At 40.7% G+C, this 22,514-nt stretch overlaps 1 protein-coding gene across 10 annotated transcripts in view; it reads right to left on the reverse strand.

The window, feature by feature from the left end:
- The window catches only part of pvrl2l (PVR cell adhesion molecule related 2 like), a 297,403-nt gene that overhangs the window by 90,786 nt on the left and 184,103 nt on the right, over positions 1–22,514 (reverse strand). For 8 of the 10 annotated variants that reach the window (XM_071501083.1, XM_071501085.1, XM_071501086.1 and 5 more), the window contains one exon: positions 17,598–21,719. The exons of the other annotated variants lie outside the window; for them this stretch is intronic. In XM_071501083.1, coding sequence (XP_071357184.1) covers positions 21,085–21,719 — 635 coding nt within the window. In that variant the 3' untranslated portion in view covers positions 17,598–21,084. Of the gene's footprint in view, positions 1–17,597; positions 21,720–22,514 lie in introns of those variants that run through there. 10 annotated transcript variants of the gene reach the window in all.

Below are 22,514 nucleotides of genomic sequence, written 5' to 3' on the forward strand. Positions count from 1 at the left end.
GAGCTAGTTTTAACTGAGGTGCAACTGACACCGAGTGCCAAGCAAGAACTGAAAACAACCTGGAGAGGAAGAACGAAGGGATTACAGTGATTACCTCCTTGAGCAGGAGGTGGAAATTGGTGCAATCACATAGTCTGGATAACACCAAGCACTTTAGCAGCACTTTATTTAAAATACAGTAGTTATTTGAGAGAACAGCACCATTTGAACTCAGGTGGTCTCATTCTCTTCCAGGATAAATGTACTACCTGTCACTGTAAGAACAACTTGTAGTTTTTGCGAGCATTGTGTTCTTTGCAGGTACTGTGAACAAGTGGGAGGAAAAATAATGTCAGAAAGCATCATTCTGAGTGTGGAATCAGATTTGTTTTAACTGTTATTGTGAGCACTAACAATAGCACAGCAGTTGATACTGTTAATGATGATGACTTTATCCTCCACAGTTGTCTTGCTTTCATACGTCTTAGATGACAGCTGGTAGACATGTCTGCCTTCACTGTTGCTAATGAGATGAACAATCATATTTCACCAATTTGTGTATAACTGGCTTCCTCCTCTTTTTTGCCAATTCAGACAGATTAAACCTGTCTCAACATTAACAGGTCAAGAGCTGAGTAACATGGCTGAAAAAGCCAGGCAGGGGAAGTGGAAAATCAAAAGCAACCAGAAAAATTGTGAAGAGTAGCTTGAACGGTGTCTGTGTATCTCTACACCTGCAGAGGGAGTAGATGGACTCTGTGACGGACAAGACTGTATCAATCATCATGTCATTCTCAACTGCTTTTCGAACAAAATACTTCTTATCTTTTGTAGATGGTAACATTAATATAAGATTAACTCACCCTAGGTAATCAGGTTCTGATTATTTTCTATTTTATACTGCATGTAAAATGGCTGCCATGATGCAATTCTGGCAATAAATGAGACTTAATTCATAAAAAAGACGTCAAACACTATGTTAAAATATTAAGTTTCTGGAAGGCTTTATAGTGTCCTGGACTTTTACACATTGACAGCAAAACATTAGAAGTCTGCTTCTTCTGGAAAATTAAACCTAATTAGGCATATATTAGCTTCAGTTTGGTTAATGGATGCAGCTTTTCTCCTACCACTGTGAATAACCTGAATTCTGTGTGTGTCTGTATGTGTGTGTGTGTGTGTGTGTGTGTGTGTGTGTGTGTGTGTGTGCGTGCGTGTGTGCGTGCGTGTGTGTGTGCATGTGTGTGCGTGCGTGTGTGTGTGTGTGTGCGTGCGTGCGTGCGTGTGTGTGTGTGTGCGTGTGTGTGCGTGTGTGTGCGCGTGTGTGCGCGTGTGTCCGCATGTGTGCGTGTGTATCTATTTGTCACCAAACCAGGTCAGGTAAAATGGCAGATAAAAGAAAAACAGACATCTAATCATTTTTAGTGCGCCAAAATGCCAAGAAAGTAAAAAGACCCCATTAATATCTGAGGCAATTTGATAAAATCTTCATTAGAAAGGAATTAAGTTCTTATGTAAATGTTTCATGATGGTGTCATTAGACAAAGGCAACACAGAGAAGAGTGCTGGGCAGAGAGAGGCAGGGACAGTCAGACAGAGGAGAGAAAACTGTTGAACATGCTGGTACAACCCTTAAATGATTTATCCATCAGTTATCCAGTAATAGGATTTTCCTCTATAGTTGTTTTGGCAGCACCTTCGGTGTCCGTTGCTCTAAAGATATGTTTCTGTTTATTGTCCTGCCCCCAACAGTGAAATGAAACATCCGCCCTTGAACACAGTTTATAACTTTAAACTAACTGCGACGGACACACACCCACTGGTCAACCCTCAGTAATTGCCAGACACGTTTGCCGTTTTATTTTTCTCTTCTGATACCATCTTGCCACAGATAGCAGCTGTCTGACTGCTTCCTTGGAATAATTTCTTTCTTGAACAGAAATCAAAAAGGATGTTTAAACCCCTGCAGACAGAGACCAGAGCCTCCTCTCATCTGCAGAACAGATGTAGAAAGGGAACGAGTGATGAAAAGTGAGAAGAAGAAAGAGAGAGAGAGAGATAGCTCAGGAATCTTGTTCTTGTTATCTTGAGAGGGGATATGTGTTGGGTGGGATTAAAGATAACGAGTTCTAGTTTGTGTGTTTGAAAGAGAGGGTGAGAGAGGTATGAAAGCAGGAATAATGAGGGGGGAGACAGAAAGAGACGACTTGAGAGAGAGAAGCAGAGGAGACACAGGAGAAACATCTTTAATGCAGATTGTGATGGAGAGCTTCAGCTTTGAGGTGTGAGCCTGTGTGATGATAAGAAGTGCCTCCTTTAACATGAAGGGCCCTCTAATAAGAAGTTAATGCAACACAAACAGGTCAAACCCTTTCTCAAGCATTTCATGTTAATGAGAGGAATCTACCATGTTTAGACAGTATCACATAATTTGTTTTAGTACTATAGAAGTTTGAGGGGAAAGATGTCAGATGTTACTTGGTGTATTAACTGCCAACAAAAATAACAATAGGTGGTGAATGTAATGTAGACACGTGGGAACCAGAAAGAATTTTAGGTGTGGACACACAATCACAGATGAATTCATGAAGTAAACTGCATCCATCCAGTATGCCAACCAATCTCTTACCAAGACCGAGAGGCCTCAGCCTAGAGCTGGGTGTTATGAAACAAAAGATACAGCTACAAATATTCTAAGTATTTAGTCATAAAGCAAAGTGAATTTGTTGACATCATGGTGTGAGATGAAAAATTAAGTCACCGAAGTCATGGTGCAGTTCATCCTGAAGGAGACATGAAACCAAATTTCATGACAACTTTTTCAAGTGTTGTCAGACATAAAAAAACCATAATGTGAACCTTATGGTGACAATAGAGGAAATGTCAGGAGATGACCAAAGTCATCAGGGTTCATTCTCTGGGGACCATGAAAGTCTGTAAAAAATGTTGTAGATGTTGAGATATTTCACAGGATAAGAGAAAGATTTGACCTACTGGTGGTTGTACTAGAAAAGTGAGAGGATCAATAAAATCATCCTCTGGGCATCATTGATATCTGAGCCAACCTTCTCAGCAGTCCAGCCAATAGTTGTCAAGATATGTCACTAAAAACCAAAAACTGTTTGCACTGGGAGAAAAATGAGAATTTCTGCTGGGGGCCACAACTGTCTGGACAAAATTATATTGCAGTTCATGCAGTGGTTTTTGAGTTAGTCTGGATTGAAGTGGTGGACTGACTGGTATTGCCATCCCCAAAGCTATGCTGCCAGTCTGGCTAAAAAAGCAGGAGTTATAGTCACATTTTTAGAAGATATTAGATGAAGTCAATGTCAGTTTTTAGTGCCAGAGGCTTTTATATTGAAGAGCTCTGTTTACAGCTGTCAGGCTCAGTAGTGTGAAACACCACACATACTGACCTCAAAAGCTTTGCTGCTACCTGAAATGTATTAGTCAATACTTCCAAAGACAACATTATTCTGCCCACATGAACATGTTAGGATGACACATTACTTTAGCATAATGCGCTTTCCTTGCATGTCAGCAATCATTTTGTCAGAGAAGGCATCCATATTTATTTTCCTCCTTGTTTTGACTCTCCCTTGGAAACTCTTCAAGCAGCACCTAAACCAAATAGCCCCAGAAAGGTTTAATTTTCCTGTATCCTTAAACTAACTTCAGTGGCCATTTTAAATGTATTTACTTTTACTCCTGCCTGTGAAGTTTAAGGTTAAGGTTTTGTTTGGTCTAAATATTTCCCACAGAGAGAAACAGGTGACTGTGCCTTAGCAAGGATCCTGCAGTAATGAATGCAAGGTGAAAAGCTTTACGATGGTGTGGAGATACTAAAAAAAATACAACTTTAAACAAAAATAAGCTCAAATGAGAAAGGAAGAGAGATTTTTTTTTGTTTTTTTCGGCAGTAGATAAAAGAATGTGTGAGTGAGCAGGAGGGGATAACACAAGGTGTTTTTAGAGATAAGTTTTAAGCCTGCTGTAGATGGGGGTGACTCAGCTCCTCTGACTGCAGTGGAAAAGTCACTGAGCCCAGAGGGAGAAGAGCCAACAACAGGGTGGACAGATGAATCCAAGTGACCCAGGATGAACGGGACCGTGTGTGGGCTGCTGCTGCTGGTTACACAAGATGCTCCTAAAGTTAAAATTCACACAGCTGTGCAAGTTAAAAATTACATCAGAATGTGGCTTAAAACACACTGTAATAATGTAGAGTGACGTACTGCAGCAGCATTACTTCATCTCACAAAGACTAAATCTTCTTGTTTTAATAAGATCCTTTTTCTGTTATAACAACATATTAGTCATGTCATTATGACATATTTTCTCAATATTGCTACATCCCTAATCATTCATTTCTTACATCATAACAAGAAATCATTTCATTTTGTTAGATCATTGACATTGTTGTCATTACAAAAAACCAACACGTCTCATGAAACAAGAATAAGTTCTCATTAGAGGGAAGCATTGAGTTGGTGTGTTGTTAAAACAATTAGGAGGACGATGCTGCTGCTAAATCACCAGCTGACTCAGGTAACGAAGCACAGAGTGTGACAAAGGTCACCCTGACAAACGCCATTATCAGGATGTCAGAAGCCCGGAGACACTGCAGCCTGGAGCAATCATACAACATGATGAATCTGGACATGCAGCAAACTGAGCATTTTTTTTGTCATAGTAGCAGCAATACACAGCCATGTCCATAAAGCCTGTTATTGGATATTCCCCTGTATTTTACTAATTGGTGAAACATTTCTCTTTGTCTGCACATGAACAAAATAAAGTCAGAGACCTCTACTCAGGACTGGCAGGCCAGTTTGAAACTGGTGCTACAGTTAGATCTGTGTGAACACTGCTCATTGTTTCATGATTGGACAGGCTGGTTTTACTAGTGCAACCCAATTTAGCAAATCACTAGTTTGAAACTAATGAGTAGTTACTAGGACAACCCTGTCTCCTAGAAATTTCATTTTAATATTACTACAGTTTTTTCCCAATTATATTGTGATGGCAGATGTAATTGCCGACTGGATAAAGTTAATTTTGAATGAACAAAGGGCTACATATATGTGCTGGAGTCACAGAGATGTGGTCAGGGTGGACTGTGGGTGTTTAAGGTGCAGGACTTTGACACCAGGGACCGGGGGTTTGCATCCTGAGTCCAGTTTAGTTTTAGATATGAAAAGCACTGTGGTTGAGGATCAGGAAAGTTGTGGTTTAAGTTAAATGTTAATTAACTCTTTGTGTCTTGTGCTTCATGTCACTGTGTACTTTTTCTATATTAAACCAACACCATGATTTTTTCTCTAACTTTAACCAAGTGCTGCCTAAATATCACCTTGAAAAAGTTTAATTATATTATAGTTTCTATGAGCTGATATTATATTCCAAGTTTGGATTCTTTGGTGGAAAACAAATTTCCTCATTATCATGATAAAAAAACACAATGGAGCCACATATTATATTTCACCTTCAAAACACATCGGCTTTTGAAAATTAGGTTCATGTAAATGTAATTTCTCGTGGAGAGGGTTGACTAAGAACAAAAGCTCTTTGTTGACAAACTCTGACAATGATTTATGAAAAACCAGTGCAATCCAACTCAGAGCCATTCAAGTCATCCACAGCCTCTGAACATTTAACAGAGAGGGAAACATTTGCAAACGCCACATCTTCACTGACAGAAAATACAATTAAAAAAAAAAGACATTACTGTACTGCGTACAATAACTGACTGACAGTGCAGAGACAACACAGGAATGAATGTCAAGCGCTGAAGATGCTGCAGGAAAACAACAAAAAATGAATATCTTGTGACTTGCTGCTTTATAAATCAACTCTTGTCAGTGATTGTTTGGTGAGCAGCTCTGGATTTGTGTGGGACGACTTCAGCGAGAGATCTCCAGCTTCCCGCCTCTGGAGGGTCTCGATCATGTTGCCAAATTAAAACTGTATGAGATGATGACTAACATAATGATGTCAGGGAATAGGTTTTATAGAGGGTATTATTCCTCAGAGAACTTCCACCAAGCTAAATTTCTGTACATTTATTGTACTTGGTGAACAAAGTGTCTCTGATTCTGATTGTAATTACTCAATCAGCTCTGCAGCGGCAGCAATTACACCGTGTGCCGCGCTGCTTGAATACACAAAGATCCAAGCACAGAGTTAGAACTAAAAGTAAATACAAATGTCTGTTTTGCTTTTTCTGTAAATACATAAAACAGTGATGCAACAATCATTAAATATTTTATCCTGTATCTTCAGCAGGGCTCAGTATTTGGAAGTCTTGCAGCTAAAAAGCTATTCTGTTATTGCTTTCATGACACTGAGTTTGAACTGTGCTAGTTACTGGGTGATAGCACCAATTTATTTCCCCCAAACTGGACGCTGAAGTTGTTACACTGCAGGTATAAATGATAAATATACTCAGAAACAGATATACAACCACAATTAAGGAGTGCACACACAGTCGACTCCCTTCAGACTGAGAAGGCAAAACACTCTTATTTTCTTGATTTAGTTAGAGAGAAGAGAAAAAAGAGGAGAAATGGGAGAAGTAGGACATCTGTTCTCACACAGTAACTGCCAGGAGAAGACTTGATGAAATGTAAAATGGTAGCAATTATGTTTCGTGTAGATCATCTTTTTTTTTTCCTTTATTCCTTCATTTCCCTTTGTTGTTTTTTCTCCCCCTCCTCTTCTCTTAACAGAGCCGAGCAGAATGCAGGAGAGGCCTGCGGAGGGAGCGAAACAGCTGGCAGTGAAATGAAAAGTGAGATTTGAGCCAGTGGATTCAGCAGCGAGGCAGAATGTGTAACCGCCAGACAGCACCGAAGGCCGCGGCGGGCAGAACGAGGGAGCGCATTTATTAATTGAAAACTTTTTCAATTATCTTTTTGCATTCGCTTCAGTCCAGCTGGAGAGAGAGAGAGAGAGAAAGAGAGAGAGATGGCCAAGGGCTTGTTACTTTCAGAGTGAACCATCTTACAACACAATGAATCAAAAAAGAAAAGAAGAAATAATTGAATACTTAAATAGCAAACTAACACTCATCTGAACATGCATTTAATTAAAAAAAAATTATGTCCTGCTATGTGCTGGTTTGATTCCTATCATATTTCATGGCTTATCGCCACTGCAGCTGTCACAAGTCACTGTTTCAACTGCTTCATTCGTACATGCAAACTCACACCTCATAACTCAGACTCTGTTGAAATTCCTGTTATCACTGGATTTCAGGGCTGACATGTTCTGCTACAGCCTGTGAAATTTAGGCTGTCAACACCCCAGATCTGGACAAACAGAGCTGCATCATGGTCAAGCTAAAAAAAAATTATATTTTGGTATTTTGAAGAAATGAGATTTTTTTTCCCAGCATCAACCAAATATTGACTCAGTGAAATAAGTCTAAATTCCATGTTTGGCTACAGTTTCAATGAACCACCAGCAGGGGTTCAGGGGTCAGAACTTCACAGCAGGTGTCACAAACAATCCAGTGTCTGTGGTGTGTCATGTGTGGCAGTAAAGAGAGAGGAAGCCGACAAGAGTCCATCTCCGTCTTTAATATGTCCCTGTCTGTCTGAGTCTCTTTATAGGCAATAAAACCCAGAATATCACGGTTTTTCAAAAACCCTGCATCCTGATAAGAACTTGAACCACGTTCTTAAGGCCAAAGAATAAATCAGACTCAAGTTCTTCAGGCTGAAATGTGAAAAGATGCGACTCCCCAGCTTCAGCTCCCTGCTAATTTGATCCACTGCTTATTACACTGCTCATTTTCTGCATGTTTCTGTAGATATTTTCTCTGCGGGTATGAAGAGAGATAGTTTGCCTTGCTGGAAGCCACATTCTGTATATGGCCTTACCCACAGTGGTTTATAATGACTACATGAAGCTAGCATGTATCACCAACACTACAAGTAATGAAATTCAAATACCTCATTGACCTCATTGTCTGTCAGATATCTGGGGCTAACTTTTTGGACCTTACTTTCCTTTAAAACTGAAATGAAAACTATAAAAACTGGTGCCTATTATGCTGAAATATTTTAGGAATTGTGTCTTTTTTACCGCATCCATCACAAACTGTTTTGCTCTCCATCATATTCTATCTCAAGTACTCAATGGCAGTATCTACTGGTGTGCTCGAAAATGATTTTTAAAGCTGCAGTCTGCAGTTGGTTTACAAGACAAGAATCTGGAGAAAACATGAAACAGCACAAAGAGATGATGCACAGCGCCACTGATTGCAGACTGAAGTTTTATGGAGAATTTAAATCGCTGTTAGAAGGTGCAAGCTTCAACAGCAATACATCTGCAGGAATATGTCCAGAACTCCATATTCAACTCAACCGTTTTATGCCATGAAAGGAAAAGAATGATTTTTTATTTTTATTTTATCATTGCCTCATTGAACCTTGACATTATTCTGACCCCAGGCAATGCATCTGTCAGGCTGCCCACACCACACACTTGACCTTTGTGTAGTGCATATACACAAGTCAAAGGTGGGTGTTTCTCAGTGGTCTCACAGCTACAACTTCATCACGACTACACCTCCTGAATCTCAGCCTGAGGAAGAATCATATGGCCGTACCAGAGCTGTTGTTGTCTACCAAACCAAAGCTGACGATCAACACTTTCCCTTATATAGTGAGGTTTATGCATGACCTGTGAACAAGTTGGTACTTTTTGCAATAAACTAAATTTTTGCTGGAACTAGATTTCTCCCTGTTGTAGCTTTGCTGTAGTTCAACTTCTTCGAGTGTGAAGTAACTGGCAGCTTGCAAACCTCTGCTTTCCTCAACCCGGGGAAACAAGGATTTTGCATCATGGTATATTCACCATGATGCAAAATCCTTAGAAAAGTTTGTGTTTTTCTTCTTTCTTGAGTGCAAATGCAGGGTTAGGTCACTTGATTGGTGACTTGATTAAAACACCCTCCTCCACTGCTGAGCAGGTGAAAAGGTTCATGGAGTTAATTTCCAAAAACACAGATTCTGTGCCAGAAACTGAGCTGTGAAGAGCATAAAGAAAAAGAAACTGCAGAGTCATCGGCACTGATCAATAACACCTGCAGATAAGTTAAGATTATCTCGTGCTACAGATCTTCAGAGTTTTTCAGATAACAAACCTTAAAAGAGAGGAGAGATTAGAAGTCCTCATCTTTTGGCCACAGGCAGAAAAAAAAGGATCCAAATAGAATTCAAGAATCCTAAAAAGATAACAACACTATTCTGATCTTTAACTGCATCGAAGAATATCAGCTTTGACAGATAAGAGCCATGTAAAGAAATCTGAGCCAGCGAGAAAAAGTGGGGACGAGCTGCAATCTGTCTCCTGCAGTGACAGTAATATTTTTGGGAGTTTAAGAATGTCGTGTATTTATAAAAGAGCATCTGAAGCCTTTCCTTCTCTCTTCTTCTGTGTCTTTGTTGCTGTGTGGTTATGGTGCCTAAAATCACTGGAGGACTGATGAACAGGTACAAACATATGTGTGCCTGCTGCACAATGTCATCATGCTTTGAGAGGTGTAAATACATGAAGTTAAAAACACACCTGCAGATACACAACTCACATAACATTCACAACAAAACCCACTCAGCTGTCAAGTTTGTTCACTAAAGTAAAGCTGTGTAACTGCAAATGCACACACACACACACACACACACACACACACACACACACACACACAACTAAAATCTCCTCAGCTGACAAACCTGCACCCTGCAGCAGAGGAGTACACAAGTTTGCATCCTCATAAAAAAAAACACACACTTGCATCTTGTCCCACATATTTACACTCACACTGACACACACACACAGCAACAGACACATAGCAATGCTCTTTCACACGCACAAACCGTCAGGCACTCTGAAGTGAGCCTCTCTAATCCTCCAGGAGAAAACTGTGCAGCCAGTTTTATCTCTCCTCCTAAACTTAGCAGCTAATCAACACCTCCAACTATACACACAAGATTCACTAGTACAACACAAATGCACAACAGACACACAAGCACTGTAATGGATACCGAGGACAACTTACACCAGGGGTTGCCAATAACCTTAGGTTAGTAGGTTACTGTAAAACATTTTTGTTTTGTTTTTTTAAAATCTGATGCCATTTAGTCCTTTTTCACACAAGCTGTACAATAAATACGTAGCTACAACTAGCAACCAGTTAGCATAGCTTAAAATGAGGCCTGGAAACAGTAAGCATAGCTCTGTGCAACTGTTCCAAACATGGAATTACCGGTCTTTATGCTAGTGAAGCTAACTAGCTGCTGATTTATTCAGCATACAGGCAAGAGACTGGTATCAATCTTCGAATCTAACTCTCAGCAAGAAAGTGAAAAGGCACATTTCCCAAAATGTCAAACTAATACTTTAAATGTCAGATATATTTTGTGGATAGAACCAACTGAGATGTATTAGCACACAGCACTTTCCTGGATGGCTTGATTCAGTAGTGAAGCTGCCTTGTGTCTTATTAACATACATGGTAGCAATTAGCTGGGAAACCAAGATGTAAAGCTATTGGCTAATTTGGCGCCAGGAACGTAGAGCATCATAAAACCACAAACACATAAACGGCTCTATGCTTTTGCAGAGTTAGTGAGTGGACTTTTGCATTAAAGACCCAACAGCCCTGTAAGCCATACAGCTTATGGACTTAGTCAGCATCTCTATAAAACTTCCTGTCACCACACAAACTGGACACACACATGCACACACACATAAATATATATTTTCTCCCTGTGGACAAACAGTGACCTGCTCATTTCACAGCTAAATATAACCCCCCATCCATCTGACTTTCCCCCAGGAGGAAAAATACAGAGACCAAATATCTGGCCGGTCATCGGCTCTGACCCGACAGATGGAGATGGAGGTTTTTCACTGCGATATGTACAGTTCTGATAAGGAAGGAGAAAACATGAGGGACAACGTGACAAAATCTGACACCTACACAAGAATTTGGATCTCGCCTTTTCTGAGGTTATAAGACATGAACGCCAGGGAGCACTTTAGGAGTTTCAGCCCAAAATGAGACATCTATCATTCGACACAATGTCCACAGAAACTGAATGTCTTTTTTTCTGTCTTTTAAAGAAATAGCAGGTAATTCAGGTGTTTGCCAGGCAAAATGACACCACTCACAGGCTGAATACACAGTCCTTTACAGGCACTGAGGGGTACGTTTCTGACACAAAATAAGTTTAAAATTGAAACAGAGCCAGAAACTGAAGTGCTCTGACATTTATTGACACAGCCTTGGCTTTTGGGTTTTGCTGTCAATTTCAGCCACGTACATGTCCGTAATTTCTTTGTGAGATGTGCATATTCTCTGCTGCTGCTTGGGCTGCAGTTTGGGAATTAATCCTTGTTTTTACCACTTCGATATAAATAAACCCTAAACATTTTCTTCTGTCTTCAATTCTGTCAAAGAGGTAGAAGGATTCTTTGACAGACTTGATATTGAATCTGTTGAAAAGAAGAGGAAGCTGGGCTGCTGTCCAACACAGGCAAGGCTTTGCACTATAAAAAAAAATCTGTCCTGGTAAGTGTTATAATCTGGTATTCAGTCACAAAGGCCGATCTTCATTGGAGGAAGAGAGGAAGAAAAAAATTCCACCCGTGGGGGAAGATAACCTCATTTGTTTCCCCATTGTTTCTCTTGTTTGAAGAGTTTTAAATTTGCCTGAAATGAGTCAGAGCGAGTCTAAACTGAGGAAATCATCCGTCTTGTTCCATCATAAAGATGCTTAATGAGAAATATATTAAAACAAAACTAAACAAAACAAAAAGTTTTGCTTTTTCGATTCATTTTTTTCAAGTCTACAAGCCTGATGGGGCCACGATAAATCTTCCTCTGAAGAGGTCAGGGATAGATTCAGAGTCTGAAAGTCAAGGATTTATTGATATTGAGTAAATATTAAGTAAAGAGGTCATATTGACATCAGACTTGAAAATTACTTTATGACTTTCAAGGACTGAAACTTTCATGCTGTGTGGTAAGACATGATATTTCCCTAAATTACACTTCGGCTCCAGTGTTTACTTCTGCCACAGAATTCTAAAACTCTGTTAAAAACAAATCTATGTACCATGATATTTCCATGATGATCCTTGGACTGATTAAGCTCCAGAGAACTGAGGCATCTCCATGGACTCGGCTGATATATAGTATTTTATTTACAAAGATCAAGTATTATGAAGGCCATCTATACTGTATAGATGTATAGTATAAAAACTAAAAGGCCTTGTATAATATTCTTCAGATTCAGACACTTTCAAGGATTTTGGTCGTCAAGTTAATTTTAAGTAATAAAGCAGTAGTGGAGTTGGTCTCACAGGGCTTTATATACTTTGATCACACTTTCTAATACATCACTGAGCAGCATGAACATGACGTCTGCTTGCTCCTGTGTGTCAAGAAAGAACTAATCAGTCCAAACTAAGTGTGCTGCATTAAGGTATGAATTCAAAATCAAACGAATGAAATATCTCTTCTTTTACACTGAATATCTTTTCTTTCCGCTGTGATCACTTGCTTTGTAAAGTGAGAACTGGTCATCAAATTATAGTATCATTGAACTGAGCACAATCATGTGTAATGGAAGCTCTTGGACCTTTACAGGGAATTACAACAAGGAGAATTTTATTAACCATCAGATTTTTTTTTTTTTTTTTGGTTTAAAATTTAAGGATTGTGCACTTGTACAGTATTTTTAAATAAAGCTTTAATTTACAACTTTGGACTAGAACTGTCACCATTAGTTGACTATTTTGCTAATCACATAAAAACATCAAATACTTCCTGGTCCCAGCGAGTCAGTTGTGAGAATGTGTTATTTTAAATTGAACATGTTTGAGTTTTACTGTTGGTTGGACAAAACAATTTCAAGACGTCACTACGGACTCTCTGAAGCTGTGAGAGTGTGATGTCACTATTTTTTGACATTTCTAAGAGTAAAACATGAATCAACTTACTGACAGAATATTTGACAGATCAATCAATAATGAATGTAATTGTTAGATGCAGCTGTACACGACTTGATTGTGCAGCTGAGACAAACAGAAACCACAGCAGGAGGGTTACACAACAGAAGGTACTAACTGTGGTGAAGTTAAAGGTTAGAGGAGGTAGGGAGGATCCACAACTCCAGGTTAGGTTTTACTAACAATGCTAAAACATTAACAGCCTAAATCACTAGATGATCCTGCAGTTGAGGAAGAACTGCCATGGTCAACAAAAGTCATCTCTGTATAGACAGAGGTAGAAAAGCTACAACTGAATAATCATAATGTGGAGCCACTAACGTTCGATCTTCAGCATCACAGCCTGGGACAAGTGTGACATGCTCAGTTTGATCACACCATATGATGATTCTGCAGATGTTGTAGGCAGATGTCTTCAAAGTGACCTCTCTTTGCCTTGTGCAGTTGCCAACATGCAGATCACTGACTGGGCAGCTACTGAGCTCCATGTGCTCCCGTCCTGGTTAGTGATGATTTCCCATTTAGGATTAATGAGAGATGTAAAGTTACGCTCAGGTTCTGATGGGTTTAAAGGCAACATTACTTCTAAAAACCAGTAGAGAGATGCAAGAACTGATGTGAAAACACAAGTGTCTCCTGAACAAGTTTAAACATCACAGAGACGTTTGATTCAAACAGAAATAAAAAGAAGAGGGGTCAACAAAGCAGGAGGAAATAAAAGCCCGAATGTTTCACAAAGATGAACGATAAATGAACAAAACAGGCGAACACAGGTCCCTTTGTCTGAACGTCAACATTAAGGTCACCATCAAAGTCGAGCAACTCTAGCTGATACAGTGTCACTCTCATTCTGAGGCAAGCTAATGGGGGGGGGTCAGAAACAGCAGATATAAAGGGCTCTTTAGATCCATTAAAGGATTCTCCAGTGAGTAGAAATTTCATTTTCCAGTTTGAAATGTCTGAATAGAAGATGACTCCATATCCTGATGAGAGGAGGGAGCACAGAGCACCACTCACTGACATGGACGAAAGTTGAAACAAGGACAAAAAAAAGTTAAAGTGGTCAAGTTTCCTTGAAGGTGGAAGCTGAAAGTGCTGGAGCTGAGATTCATTTTGATGAGACCAGCTGAGTTTCTTTCTTTTTTTCTCCCATTTTAATCGTAAACACATGAAGGGACGGATACACAGTGCAGACAGACAAACACGTTTTCTTTTGCTGGCAGTCTTCATCAACCTGCTTTATTCTCTAACTGAAGGTAACAACCAGTGCTTTGTAGATGAAGAGAGGAGATTTGATAATGGACTTAAATTCATCAGGTGGCCAGAAACATGAGTCCAAATCAATGTTAGTGTTGCTCTGTGTCTGCTCAGTGAGCAACAAGTTCACCACATGAACTCGAAACACTTGCTTGAAAGGTGATAAATAAGTTGCGTTCACAGCTTTACGTCAGCTGCACCCACGTGACCAATCATCTGTTAAGTCAGGTCTAAATTTCCTCAGTTTCCATAGCATGTGCATGAATATTGTACCCAATACAGCAGCGATTCAGAGACGGGGGCCCTTGTGTTCCAGAGTGTATTACAGCAGCTGTCAGGTCAGACCTTGGAAGATTGTCGAGTGCCTCAGCTTATTCAAAACATAATAGAATTTATGATTTTTTAGAAAGAATAAACTTCATCCAGGAGAAAAATAACTGTTCAAATAGGATTATCAACTAATGTGACAATAATTTTTACACTGCCACAATAACAAACTGCCTGATATACTGACTGCAGACGACACACCTAGCACCGCTCCTGTGCTTGAGAAAGCATCAAAACTAGTCAGCAGGTGAGCACAGAAACAGCTTGAAGAGTTAACTGGTCATAATATATCTGCAAACTTGACCAAAATACCTATAACTCCACAACTCCAGGATCAGTAGGTGTGAAAAAAACACGCTTTTATATAATTAATATTGTTAAATGACATTCTACTAAAAATCAGTTTTCAGCATTATGTGGTTCAGCTCATCTAAAACAGCTATAAGGGTCAGTCAGACTAACAACACTGTGAACCTCTGCTTTTCTCCACAGAGAAAAGGCAAGGAAAAGAACCTGAACCTGTTCCTGTGCCTCCATCCTAAACCTCCACACCATGACAAAACAGGTAGAAAAAATAAAGGCAGACATTCATTTGAAATAAATGTCCATTGACATGAACATGCATACCCAAAACCAGAAATAACCTGGACCAAAAAAAAAAAAAAAAAAAAAAAAAAAAAAAAAAGTCATGACGAATTGCATCACTAAGTATAGCACAGAACACTGCAGGAGCGGCACAGTGGGAGAGGAGGAAGGTATCCTGAGAAGCAGGAAAGCAGGACAGCGCTGCTTTAAGTAAATTGGTTACAGAGTACAATGAGATCTCTTCTAACCAGTGTTGGGAGGAGGAAACTTCATCCGCATCTGCTGGAGTCTCAGCTGGCCTGGCAGAAGCTTGGCTTTAAATGGATTACCAACAAAAGCCGAGCTCAATAACTAATAGGCCTCTTCTTCCTCCTTTCCCTTTACTCCATTCCCCTCGATCCCCTTCTCTCTCCCTCTCTTTCTATCTCGCCGTCTTCTTCCTCCTTCAGAGTGAAGCAGAGAGATAATGCGGAACACTTTCATGCCTTCTACTGAATTAAACATAGAGAGAACAGCTTGTACTGGGTGCTAAAGCTGAAGTGAAGAGAGAGCGAATATGAAAAAGGAGGATATATACAATTCCGCCCCTGCACAGGGGTCCCCAGAGTGCTGCTCAACATTTCTTTACAATTAAAAAGATCTGTCAGCGATAGACTGCACTGAAGGAAGCTAAACAGGACAGCCTTTTTTTCACTAATTGGCTGGGTTGAAAAGGACTGTCAGTAGTTGTTGGGTGGAAGCGGCCAATCGGCACATGGAGGGGTGGAACGGTGCTCAGAAATACTCCTCTGAGGCTCCTACCCACCTCCAGCTTTCATTGTCGGAGCTGTAAATCCTTCTCTTGCCAACCTTATATTCCTCACACACTGTCTGTTATCTTTACACTTTAGCCAACCAATTGGGCTCCACAAGTAACAAATCTGTCCATCTCCAACTCCAGGCTTGATGGTGAATAATTGACAGTGTTTCAAAGGTTCTGGGTCTCAGGTGGTTCGCTAAAAAACCTGGTGATGTCTTCTCATCCTTTCAGCAGGGGCTGAGGTTTCAGTTTCTGTTCTGCATCTCTTCTTTTTCAACTCTCGATCTCTCTGATCTGAGAAGAAAAAGTCTCCCTTTCTCTCCCCTCTCTCCAAGCCTATTTGGTATTCCCCAGATGGAGCAGTGAGCTACCACCCTCATCCTGCAGCCACTTCTCCCTCTGTTCCACTCTCTTCGCCTCTGACAGAGCTAAGTGACCTGTTACAGCATCCTCTGCTTAGCATGTGCGCCACACTCACAGCAGCAAGGACAAGGCTTTACAGGGGTTGCGTTCAGGACTGCAACCTCCAAGAACACACAGCATGTGAGGCGGGGCAGCGGGCTAAAGATCAGAGAGGGACGCTTGTAACTAGCATGACCCCATTATCAACTCAGTGGACAGGCTGCTGGGACACTCACCATGGAGGGGCTATTCAAGAAAGCCACAATGTCCTTTTTTTAGGATTAAATCGTATTTACTCTGATCAAAGACAAATAATCTTGTTGAGCACTATTTCAATTAGTTAATTAGATTAGACTCAAGGTTGGGCTTTAACCCTCTTGTGAAGTTCCTCCACGACTTTTCAGATCAGTCTCTGTGCTTCCCTTTTAACTTCATTCTCCTAAAAGGAGCTAAAAAAAAGATCAAGTTCCTTTATCTTGAACTTCTAAAGTTTCACTGATTATATCAGATTTTTACTGGTTCGAAGGTCAGATATACAGCATAATGGCCTCCTTTTTATCAAATGAAGGGTTTTTGCTTTCTTTATTCACTGATTTTTGTCAGCTGTTTTACTTGTTTGCACAAGTGAGACAGAATGCAATGTGATCAGGAGGTGGTCTGACTGATCAGAACTCATCCAGGTGAAAATACAACCTGTACCAGAATGACCAAATTGTGCAAATCCTGCTAGCTTAAACTAACCAAAAGCTACAAGTAGCAGTTGTTAGCAAGTCTTCCCTCACAAAAAGTGATTTTTATTAAATATGAAATATGAATGTGGCATTGCTTCCCTTGACCCACGGGTTAACAGGTGTAAATGCAAATTCCTCTGGATTACATGGTATTATTGAGATAATGTGTCCAGATACAGAGTGCAATTTAATAGCAGGTGTAAATGTTGTACTTCACAGTAGAAAGGTAAAAAGTCTTTCCTATTTCCCTGGGCAAAAGCATTATGTAATGGGAAGCTTCCAGGTGCGACTGTGTGCAAGTTTTTGATCTTGAAGTTAGCAAAACTTGCAAACTTCCTGTTACAGATCTGTTGAGGAGGCTAAATATCCCAGAGCAGATGCACTATACTCTACTGTGCTGTGAAATGCGCTGAGGAAAGACAAAGATGTGGGAGTCTGGTATTTATAGACTGATAACACGGCTGTGCTTAATTAATTACTAGTTTTTCCACAGAGAATTGTTTCAGGAAGGTTCTTTTTTTATTGAAAATGGGTTGTGCAAAAACAAAAGTTATGACTGACGATGAGTTTTCTCACTAAGGGTACATGCACGGTACAAGACTCTGGAATTAATTAGGCGCCAAAGTTGTGATCACAGTCAACTGTTCAGAATGTGGTGTGAACAGTGTGAGAAACCCCTGGGGAAAATATGTGCTCAGGCAGACAATGGCCAAATAGACTGTAAATGTGAAAGATGATTAAACTGACTGCCTCCAAAACGTCAGGGCTTTTATTTTTGAAGATCATTTTAAAGTCTTGGAAGAAAATAAGAAATTTTCCTTTTTGTAAAACATAAATTACTTTAAACTGTAGGTTCAAGCTATAAACTGGATACATTATACTGTATATTTTTATCCAAAGGATGAAACAAAAATGTTTTTTTTTTTGTTCTCCAGGGTTTAAAAGTCTAGATCTTGGAGCATGCATGCACCCCACGGAGCTGAAAACACATTTCAAAACTTCAATCCAAACTGTACTGCAGTGACACAATAAACAACTTCTATTGCATGTGACACGTGTGGCAACAGAAGTTACAGTATGGCTGTTTCTCAGGCATTTTAAGAGCAATTGGCAACCTGTTCACATCCACTGTGAAATGTGATAAATGTCTCCACTAAAATGTGTTGTAACATAGCAGATCTATCTGTCTGATTTACAGAGTAACAGGTTACATGGTGTATCATGTTCAACAATTAACAACAAGGGATCTGCTCAGGACTCAGGGGGAAGTATGTTAACTGATGTTTTGAATTTCAAATATCTCAGCTTTCAATTTATGGACAAGTCTGTTCAGATCTTACACCCACTGAACAGTTTGAATTCATTTTAATTATTATCACACTATATTCTTACCTTGTAATGAAAAAGGAGCAAATGAAATGAGACAGGATTTATAATATGAGGTTGGGATTATTTATGGTAAACAGGCCTGTTTACCCACTCGAAATGTACTGACCTTTTAGAGCGTTGAAGATCATCACATTCTTTACCCTTTGTTCCCTTATCAGATCCTTTCTCATAAATATTAATTGTCTTGATATATAACACCTTCAAAATAACTTTTAATGACGTTGACTAAGATTATATGAAACCTTTAATACCACACTGTTTCAGCTTTGATTTTACTCACAGTACCCTTGACTGCAAAATGATTCAAGCCACCACAGCTGAACACACAAGACACAATCACACTGCAAAGTAACAACGTGTATGCTTGTGATGTGACACAGTGACGATGTAGCACCAGTCTAGTTTGCTCCTGTTTTTTTTTTTTACTTTAACAGGATCTCTATACATCTTTGTGGAGGTTTCCTCTCTTAATGCAGAGATTCAGCTACACCGAGCCCCCCCGTGTCACCTCACAACCAGACCAACATAAAAAAAAGACAAAGTCATATAATTCAACAGTTAATTAAAATACTGCCCATTTGGTGCTCTGAAAAAATGATGAGTAAGAAAAACCTGGAAACAAATAAGGCAAATGCGTTCCAGAAACAACTATGTCTCACTTTCTTGTGTATGTTGCAAAAATATCCACTCTAACAAGAAATGTAATTAAGCACAGAGTCTCCAAATCATTAAAATTAAAAACTGCAACTTTCTCAAATGCATGTTTTGCATGTTTAATTAACTCTGTTGTACAATACACCATTAATCTTCATGTTTAGTGAAAGATCTCATTAAAAACAAAGAATCACACCTTCTCCCCCTGAAAAACTGAACTTGTAGTTTTGCAGTGTACGAGAAACAAAGATTTGTTTGGGAGTTTGGGATTTCATTTAGCCTGCTTTCACATCCTCCCCTGAAATGTGCCTTGGACCGTGTCGTTCTGTCCAATCAGGAAACAGAACATGGAATAATCCGGTACATAGCCTAAAAACATTCTGCAGGACGTGGAAAATGAATACATGAAACAGAGCAGCCTCCAACAAAGCCGGTGAATATTTTGCCTCGTTGAATGCGACCCAGATAGGAATATAAATACGAGTTATCCCCTTCTCCCTGCACACAGTCATTACGGCACTCATCTAAGCCGCTCATTATGTAAATAAAGAAAGGGCAGAATAAGAGGGAGATGTGATGTGTGTGGGACAGAGCGTTAGGAAAACACACAAACGGTGCAGGATGCATGAGGAACAGAAAGACATGAGACACAGAGAGAAAGACAGGCAGAGGGAGGAGGAGTAAAGGAGGAGGAGATGTAAAGAAAGTAAGAGAAAAATAGAGTTGCAAACAACGAAAAGCACATCTTTTGTTTTTTTTTTAAACTATTAAATGAGTCATTACCAACCCAATGTGGAACTGTGTGAAACCCCCAAGGCTCCTGGGGCTTCTTTTCCTTAGCAAGATCAACACCATTACACAATGGTAACAACAACAGCAACAACATCTACAACAACAACAAGAACAACAATTGTGCTATAGTGACACGGCGCCCAATATATAGATGATGCACATCATTAACACCACAGCCAGCCGCACATTAGCACACACTGTTAAGTCTGTTATGTCACTCAGTTTAATGCCCTCGCTTCAGATGCACCCATCAGGAAACCAGGTGGTGTCACAGGGTGGGGCAGGAACCACCCCCCACCGAGTCGCTGCAAGCCCCAAAAAAGTCATCACTGGGATGAACAGAAACTCCATCGTTGCTGCCAGGGCGACAAGTTTGGCCTTTGTTTTTTTTCCCAAGTTTCAAAAGGATCCAGGTGAAGTGTCAGGCGTCTGAGAAGAGCTGGTGTCTGCAGCACAGCGGCGACATCCACAGTCTCATGTAGAGTTCAACATGATGAAGGATATTTTTTTCTTTTATTTTGAAACAGGAAGGCAATTGTTTTTAATAGTGGTAGTTTTGGAGTGGTGGTTATGGTGTTTGCGGCTTTGCAGATTATGTTTTCTTGTCAGGTATAAAATACAAACAATGTAGTCACTCAGCACATAATCACACACTGGCAAAGCTGAAGAAACAAGAACGTAGCAATTAGCAGCATCGCGTCAGAGTTGCTGTGGTTTTTGTTTGCTCTTTGCAGTTTTTTTTTTTTGTTTTTTTTTTTTAACATTTTCTCATGTTTGGCTGACACTGAAAAACATCTGTCTCCATGATACAGTTAAACACAGTCACATTTCCAGCCACAGTGCACTATTGCCACCACAAGTTTCCCTTCATCAGCTTCACAACAACTTCATTTTGACTTTCTGTTTCCTTTTCATCGTTTTTCTTTGAATCCTCTTTCGATAAAATTATACAGTTACAGTAAAGCAGAGAGGATATAATTGATGGCATCTCTGTAATCAGGGTAAATGTTAAGCAGGTAGGAGTTTAGCTGATGGAGGCGATGTTGATTTATCTGGTGGTGGAGGGGGCTGGCTCGGACTCCCCTCTTCCTCCACCACATCTCCTTTCCTTATTTTCAGCCCTCATCTTTTCTTTCCTCTCCTTTGTCCTCAGACATAAATGGCAGTCCGGGAAATGACAGAGCCGTCTCTCTGAGACTCCATGTCGTCGTCGAGGTACACGTCCATTTCCTCTTCGCCGCCGTGGCCTCTGCGGACGTGATAGGCTGGAGGCAGCATGTTCCCACTTCCCCCGACGCCTCCAAACCTGTCGTATTGCTCCTCCTCTTCCTCCATGCTGTCATCCAGGTCGAACTTCCTCCTCTCACCTTCACCCATCTCACCACTAAGCAGGATGTCGTGGGCAGAGGGGGTGTTGCCGGTTGAGGAGTGGTGGAGATGATGGTGGTGGTAGTCGTTGGCCTTTTCTGTCAGAGTACCCGTGGCGTCGCAGCCCTCCCGATATGTGTAGATGGGCCCGTTGTTGTTGGCTCCGGTCCCGTTCTTGCTGCTGCTGTTGCCAGTCCCACTGAAAAGCAGACGGGCTTTGTTGCCGTAGTCTCCGCCGTTGCTTCCGCCGCTGCCTGTTGCTATGGAGTCCCCGCTGCTGGGGTAGCCACGCCTCTGCTGTCGGCGGCTGCGGGTCAGGAGAACGGCAATGAGTGTGACAACCAAGAGCAGGGCCAGAAGGGAGCCGATCACGGCACCCGCCACAACGCCGGCACTGGGCGGATCCTCCAAGGCTTCTGCAGAGGGGATGGAGGGGTTGGAAGGAGGGATGGAAAAATGGGTGGAGGAAAAGAAAAAAGGGAAGGAATTGATGGCTGTTTTTAAGGAAGTCTTGCTCAGTTTTGGACGAGGTGTTCACAGTTCTTCTTGTATTGTAAGTGTGCTGTAGTGATAGTAGTAGTGTCTTCTTCTACGTGTGTTACAATCCTCTTACAAGTGTGTAGTAATGTTCTTCTCAGTGTAATCCCTTGGTAAGAGTGCAGTCAGTCATTGCTGGGATCAGGCTGAATGGGACTCATTCACTCCCTCCCAGCGGCTCGTTGCGCTGCATTTTGCAGACATTTTGCTCTATACACATGTCCAGCTGCTGGCACTTCAGTTTTTTGTGGCCCCGCCCCCCTTTTCCAGCTGGGGAAAAGCCTTTACTACTGTAATGATCCTTTGTTCTATATGTCATGTTGGTGTGAGCCAAGTTTGCCCCTCCACTCTTGTTTCAGTCGAAGACAGAAACAAAAATGAGAGGTGGGTTTACAGCATCAGCAAAAAGCAGTTTGTTTGGTGCCTCGTGCTGTTTTTGCCATGGGTTAGAGGTATCGGCCCAGCAGAGCCACACATACATACACAGAGACAGACACACAGGACAGACTGGCAGAGGGGTTATTTGAAGAGGGTCAGTGGAAACGAGCACACAGTAGCGCCTGGAAAATGCCACAATGTTTGACATCCCTCGAGCCCTCCCGTTTTTACCCTCTGTTTCTTTCCCAGCCTCCTAATTATACCCACTCCTCATCCCCTTTCTTCCCTCTCATCCT

The sequence above is a fragment of the Trachinotus anak genome, unplaced genomic scaffold (assembly GCF_046630095.1).
Source record: "Trachinotus anak isolate AG129_WGS33_773 ecotype Australia unplaced genomic scaffold, CSIRO_AGI_Tana_v1 ptg000016l, whole genome shotgun sequence".
NCBI lineage: Eukaryota > Metazoa > Chordata > Actinopteri > Carangiformes > Carangidae > Trachinotus > Trachinotus anak.